The following is a 7491-nucleotide window of genomic DNA, read 5'->3' on the forward strand; positions in this document are numbered from 1 at the left end:
CAAAACATTGCAAAAGCCCTCTCTCGAACATACTCCATGATACCTTTTTATGTCAAGTGCAAAACCCCATCCACCATTGGTTGGCCTCATTGTCAAGATGCCCAACCGCACATGTTTGTTAATGGGAATAATCTCTTACGCACCAAAGTATTGTTGTGCTTGCCCTATCAAGCCACACCGCCCGGATAACTTAGTGAAATCCATACAAACGGGATTCTTCCATGTCTTTCCATAAGTATTGGGACAGAGGGAGCATATACAAAAACACTTAAAATGTAGAAGCAACACGCCCGGTGGGACTCGAACCCACAATCGCTTGATTAGAAGTCAAACGCCTTATCCATTAGGCCACGGGCGCTTCATGGTTTTAAGCTGATTAGATTTTTATTACAACATGCTAAAACTATTTTTGTGTAGATATTCTTTTACAATCCCAAATTTGTAGTTATTCATTTTAAACAAATTTGTTAAATCATAAGTTTAGTATTTGTTAAATCATTATAAGAATTCAAATAAATTTCAAAAGTTTTTCGGTCAACATGTATTACAAAATTTGGTTTTGTTACTGTTCAATAGTAATCAATTTTATGTACCTGTAGGCTGTATGTATGGTAGTCGATAACTTAAAATATCAATCTACATCATCTCAATTTGGTCCTTTCCTAAAGAACTTAGATGTATGTGTTAGTAAAAGCAATGACAATGAATGATCAATGAAGCAAGAACCGAGAAGAAGGAGAAGTATGAATGTGGGAGAGAAAACCAAATCTTATTCAATGAATCAAGAAATGTTTACACTCTATCAAAATGAAGCTCTAACTTCATCAACTAACTAACTCATCTATTTATACACAATCAAGAAAGAAAACAAGTGAAGAAGGCTTCACTTCAAGAATTGGTTATAACTAACTAACTAACGGCCAGTAGCTCAACCACTTTTTGAACTCCTTGCTTTGATGTTGTGTAGTCCACATTAAGCTCCATGCATCCCATGCACACGCATTGATGTTGCTCAGCCACATTCTCAACAATCACCACCTTGGCTAGCACACCAATGACTTCACTGCAATCAAGTTCACAAATCTGCAGCAATAGCCAAATTTTTCTTTGCTCGGAGCTTTGGTCAGCATGTCTGTTGGATTATGAGTCGTGTCTATCTTCATCACTCTCTCACCCTTCCACTTTCCACTTCATCCCTGATAAAATGAAGCCTTACATCTATGTGTTTGCTGCGTTCATGGAACATCTGATGTCTGGCTAAGCAGATGGCTCCATTGTTGTCACAATGTATTGAAACTCTGTCTTGCTTCACTCCAAAATCAGATATTAGTCCCATCAGCCATTTGCTCTCTTTTACAGCTGAAGTGAGGGCCATATACTCAGCTTCTGTGGTTGACAAAGCTACCACATTTTGTAAGCTCGACTTCCAACAAACTGTTGAACCATATAAAGTAAAAATGTAACCAGTTTGGGATCTCCTTGTGTCCAAGTTTGCTGCATCATCTGAGTCACAAAATCCCATCAATGGCTCTTTCTCATCTCTATTTCCTCTTGTAAACAATATTCTCAGCTTATCAGCAACTTTCAAATACCTCATGGTCCATTTCAAAGCACTCCAGTGTTGCTTTCCATATTCTGTCATGTATCTACTTGTGGTGCTTATGGCATGAGCTATGTTTGGCCTTGTGCAAATCATCATGTACATCAGGCTCCCTACTATGTTAGAGTAAGGGATCAGCTTCATTTCCCTCTTTTCTTCATCATTCTTTGCTTCTGTTCCTTTGAAAGTTTGAAGTGAACTGCTTGTGGAGTAGCAGCTTCCCTCATATTATCTGCCTTGAATTTGCTCAGTGTCTTCAGAATATAATCAATTTGAAATAATCACATCTTCTTGTTGCCTCTGTCTCTGATTATATCCATTCTTAGAATCCTTTTAGCAATTCCCAGGTCCTTCATTTCAAAGTAGAAGATATACGGGATCCTTTCCTTGCTGCCTCTTCACAAATACACAACTATCATATAGTGACCTTGTGAATCCCAGATTTGTTAAGCTTTCTCCAAACTTCAAATACCACTGCCTGTTGCTTTGCTTTAGCCCATATAGGCTCTTTTTCAGCAAGCAAACTTTCCCTTCCGAGCCTGGAACCTCGAAGCCTTGAGGCTGTGACATGTATATTGTTTCTTCCAGATCCCCATTCAAGAATGCAGTCTTTACATCCAACTGCTCAAGCTCCCAATTCATTCTAGCAGCTACTGACAGCAGCACTCTTATTGAATTGTGCTTAACTACTGGAGAGAAAACCTCATTGAACTCTATCCCCTCTTCTTGATTGAACCCTTTAGCCACAAGCCTAGCCTTGAACCTGACTTTATCTGAGCCAGCTGATTCAAATTTCTTCTTGTACACCCATTTGCAACTAATGACTTTTCTGAATTCTGCCTTATCAACAAGAATCCAAGTTTTGTTACTGATCAGGGAATCAATCTCTTCTTTCATTGCTTGTATCCATTGCTTACATTCTGGTCCCTGATGGCCTCTGTGTAAGATGCTGGCTCATTTAACTCCAATTGCTCAGCAATATGCAATGCAAAAAACAACATTTCTGAATCTCTAAATCTTGCAGGAGCCCTTACATTAGTTCTCCTTTGTCTGTCTCTAGCTAACTGATAATTTGCTAGATCAGGCTGATGTTGTTGAGGCTGATCCATTTAAGATTCTTGAGCTTCATTATCTTCTTCAGGGACATCACTGGCCTCATTCTCAGACTCAGTATGCACTAGTGTTCTCACCACCCCATCTAGCTCCACCTCAAATTGATCATCATTTGGAATTCTGGCATTTTCTGGTTCTTTATCAGATTTGTGCTCCAAATATGGCATCATGTCCTCTATAAAGACTACATCTCTGCTCACAATCACCTTTTGATTCCCAGATTCAAAGCACCACAGCTTATACTCTTTCACACCCTTTTGATATCCAAGCATGATGCACTGGATAGCTCTGAGATTCAACTTCCCTTGCTTCTGGTGTGCAAAGGCTTTACAGCCAAAAGGTGTCAGCCTTGAGTAGTCAGTCTTTCCTCCATACCACCTTTCACCTGGAATCTCACCTTGAATCCCAGAAGCTGGGACACTTATTAATCAAGTATGCAGCAGTTGAAACAGCTTCTGCCCAAAAATTCTTGCTAACTCCAGATGAAGATAGCACGCATCTTACTCTCTCAACAAGAGTCCTATTCATTCTTTCGGCCACTCCATTTTGTTGAGGATTAGCTGGTACTGTTTTATGCCTCTTTATCCCCTTCTCATGGCAGAATTGATCAAACTCCTTTGAGAGAGATTCAAGGCCATTGTCTGTTCTCTGTTAGGATCGTCGACTGCAACATTAGTTTGATATTGTCCGCTTTGGGTCAAGCCCGCACGAATTTGTTTTTGGGTCACTCCCAAAAGGCCTTAAACTAATTGGGGTTGGACAGGAATTATACACACCTTCCAACTTCCCTCACTCATCCGATGTGGGATAGGTTTGTAACCCAACATTCTCAACACCTTTAGCAAGGACCCTTTCTCCACTTCAACCTCTTTACACCAAATGTTGAAGAATTTAAAGGCATCAGACTTCTCCTTAAGCACATAGACCCAGACTTTCCTAGACCAGTCATCTATTATTGACATGTAGTACCTGCCTCCACCTTGACACTTAACTGGAGCAGGCCCCCACAAGTCTGAGTGAATATAATCAAGGGGTGAGACAGAGATGTGTTTACCTGTAGGGAATGAGAGCTTTTTAGCCTTTCCTAGCAGACAATCCTCACACACACCAAGCTTCTCTGATCCATCACCATCTATCAAGCCTTTCTGGATCAGTGCCTTGAGGCTTCCCTCTACTGGATGGCCAAGCCTGAGGTGCCAGCTCCTCAGACCAATTCTGATAATGGAGTTAGCTTCACCATTCACCATAGTAGCTTGCAGATAGTACAGATTCCCCATTCGTTGAGCAATCATCATTGTTTTTGAGTTCTTGCATATACTCATCTCACCATTCTTTGAAGAAAATGAGAAACCCTTCTTCTCAAGAGTTTCAAGAGATATCAAATTTCTCTTTACTTGTGGAATAAATCTCACATCAGATAGCTTCTTTACAGATCCATCATGAACTCTCAAGAAAATGCTTCCAACTCCTTTAATAGAGCAGGTTTGATTGTTGCCTAGCAACACAGTACCAGAGGTCTCACTTAAATCTTGAAACCAAGCTTTGTGAGGACACACATGAAATGAGCAGCCTGAATCCATGATCCATGATCCCTTCTCATCCTTCTCCATCACATTCATTACCTCATGTGTCTCATCAGCATCACCACTGACCACATTGGAATAAGATACACCCTCTGCTGCCTGCTTCTTCTTCCATGCATAACAATCACGTTTTAAATGCCTAGGTTTCTTACACCAGTGGCAGCTCCGAGTCCCCTTGATCCCTGAGCTCTCAACCTTTGGTTCCTCACCTTTCTTCTTAAACTTCTTCTTGCTGAATTTCTTGATATTCAGAGATTCTGGTTGAGAATCTTGTTTTCGAGGTGCACCCTTCTGTAACTCCTTTGCCATGAGTGCAGCATGCGCCTCAGCCAAGGAGATCACCTTATCTCTCCCATACAAGATTGCATCACGCATCTGATCATAGGAATTAGGCAGAGCATTAAGAACAAGGATGGCCTTGTCCTCATCACTGATCTTGACACCAATGGCCTCAAGATCATCAACAGCCTTGGAAAAATCTTCTAACTGCTCCATTATGGACCTATCTTCAGAGAAGCTATATGAATAAAGCCTCCTCTTCATGTAGAGGCGATTAGCAAGAGACTTATCCATATAAACCTTGTCCAGTTTAGCCAAGATTCCAGTCGTTGCAGTCTCACCTTGAACTTCCCTCAAAACCTTATTAGCAAGGCATAGAATGACAGCGCTGTGAGCCTTCAATTGCATCTCATCAAGCTTTGCCTGAGCCTTCTCATCAAGGGCAGGCTCCTTCCCTTTATTCGTAGGGTCTGCTGGAGCAATCACAGCCGCAAGCCCTTGTTGGATCAGCACTGCTTTGATCTTCATTTTCCATAAGCCGTAGTCGTTTTTGCCAGTAAATTTCTCAGCCTCCATGCGCGCGGCCATCTTTAACTGCTTCTTGATCGTTTCCCACAGACGGCGCCAATTGTTGTAAAAGCAATGACAATGAATGATCAATGAAGCAAAAACCAAGAAGAAGGAGAAGTATGAATGTGGGAGAGAAAACCAAATATTATTCAATGAATCAAGAAGTGTTTACACTCTATCAAAATGAAGCTCTAACTTCATCAACTAACTAACTCATCTATTTATACACAATCAAGAAAGAAAATAAGTGAAGAAGACTTCACTTCAAGAATTGGTTATAGCTAACTAACTAACTAACTAACGGCTAGTAGCTCAACCACTTTTTGAACTCCTTGCTTTGATGTTGTGTAGTTCACATTAAGCTCCATGCATCCCATGCACATGCATTGATGTTGCTCAGCCACATTCTCAACAGTATGTGAGCAAAAAAAGGTACTTATAAGGCCATCCACAATAGGAATAGCCCAGCAATAGCCCAGCCATAGCCTAGCCACTGCCACATCATCAGCACTAAAAATCCTCCTGCCACATCATAAATAGCCCAGCCATAGCCTAGCCACATCATAAATAGCCCAGCCACATCAATAGCCACATCACTAATAACAATTATATAAAATGACATAATTAACAATCACACAATATACAGAATTTAATTTACGAGACATATACGGAAAAAGTTTAATAATACTATTAAAATTTAAAAAAGTACAATAATTTAAAAAAAGTACATTAATTTTTTAAAAAAATACATTAATAAAAAAGAGTGACAATTCACTCCTCGCCTCCGTCGTCGTCGCCTCCGTCGCTGTCGCCTCCGTCGCCACCATCGTCGCCGCCACCATCGCCGTCGCCTCCGCCGCCTACGCCGCTGCCGCCGCCACCGGTCTCCCTCCGTATAGCCTCCAACTCGTCGTGCAGGCTCATGAGCAAGGTTTGAAGCACGCTCTTCTCCACGGGATCCGTCGCCACCCGCCATTCGGCCATCGTCTTGATCAACTGAGCGCGCGTTTGGGCGCGAGCGAAGAATTTGAGCTCCTGGGTGGATTGTCCAAGGGGGGATGCCGACTAGACCTCCTGGGAAGCCCCGGCGTTCCCTCTCGCCGCCTGCTGAGCGCGCTTGCGCCCAATCGGGCGAGGTCGGCCACCGACCGAACGCGGCGTGGGGAACTCCTGCGTCGTCTCGGGGAGGTCGTGGGAACCTCCGCTGCTGCCGCTGTAATCGCCGGTGTAGTTCAGTCGTTGCTTCTTCGGCCAGCCAGAGTCGACACCTACTCGGAACTTCTCGGACTCGCTCAGTACAAGATAGCAGTTCCAGTAGGTGAAGTCCTTGTATAAACCCTTCAGCGGGAAGGCTTTCTCCGCTATTCTCCTGCAGTCATCCTCCGTTTGGCCACTGCTCATCATGCGGAGTGCGTTGGTGTACAAACCCGAAAATCGGGAGACCGCCGCCCTGATTCGGTTCCAGCCCTTCCGGCAATCCTCCCCGTTGCGGGGCCTCCCCTCCGGGCAAAATCTCTGGTAGGCTGCTGCTATCTTGCCCCACATGTTGACGATCCTTTGCTCGTTCGAAACGAGAGGATCGTCGCAAACACTCACCCACGCCTTGCTGAGCGCGACGTTCTCGTCGTCCGTCCACCTTCTCCGTACCTCCTCCTCACCCGGCTGCGACGACTCGCCGACCTTCTTCTTGCCCTTCTTCTTTGGGGCGCCACGCCCCGGCACTGCCCTCCCCCCCTTGAACTAGAGTCTCCGGAGCTCCGAGAGTATCAAACCCCAACTCATCTAAGGAGAAACTATCAAACCCCAAGGGTGTTTGGGTCGATGTGTGCGAAGACCCAGTCGAAAAATCAAAACTGGGGCGATAGACATCCCCCGTCGTCGCCGGGGACTCCCCAGGAGTCCCATGTGTAGCCGGTACGACCCCCGGAGTCCACTGTGTCGCCGGTACGACCCCCGGAGTCCACTGTGTCGCCGGTACGACCCCCGGAGTCCACTGTGTCGCCGGTGCTCCCCCGGGCATCATCTGCATCCCGGGTACCCACCCCGGTATCGGCGGAAACCCCCCCGGTGGACTCCCCCCCATTGGGGCCCCGGGCATCATCTGCTGCCGCGGGTACATGTTGTAGTACCCGGGCACCTGACCCCATCCACTTCCCACAGGGATCGTCGGAGTTTGTGACCCGCTACTCCCGGAACTAGGCTCGTTGTTGAGATCCATTTCCCGTTGTTGATCTTGAACAGAAATTAAGATAGAGAGAGTACTCGTTAAAACAAGTGGTGCGAATGAAAATGACGAGCAAAGCGCGTATATATAGTGTTTCGGAAAAAAAAAATTAATTTTCGCGC

At 44.5% G+C, this 7491-nt stretch overlaps 1 protein-coding gene and 1 non-coding gene across 2 annotated transcripts; both read right to left on the reverse strand.

Annotated features, from left to right (window-relative positions):
- Positions 1 to 285: 285 nt before the first annotated feature.
- Positions 286 to 358, reverse strand: TRNAR-UCU. The gene has a single exon. It is a non-coding gene; the product is annotated as a tRNA-Arg (tRNA).
- Positions 359 to 909: 551 nt separating this feature from the next.
- On the reverse strand, positions 910 to 1744 carry LOC121757757 (secreted RxLR effector protein 161-like). Its single transcript, XM_042153251.1, has 2 exons — positions 1175 to 1744; positions 910 to 1083 (listed from the first exon to the last, which is right to left on the reverse strand). The coding sequence occupies exons 1-2, from the start codon at positions 1742 to 1744 to the stop codon at positions 910 to 912; spliced, it is 744 nt and encodes a 247-aa protein (XP_042009185.1).
- Positions 1745 to 7491: the final 5747 nt, after the last annotated feature.

This window comes from Salvia splendens, chromosome 12 (genome assembly GCF_004379255.2).
Source record: "Salvia splendens isolate huo1 chromosome 12, SspV2, whole genome shotgun sequence".
NCBI lineage: Eukaryota > Viridiplantae > Streptophyta > Magnoliopsida > Lamiales > Lamiaceae > Salvia > Salvia splendens.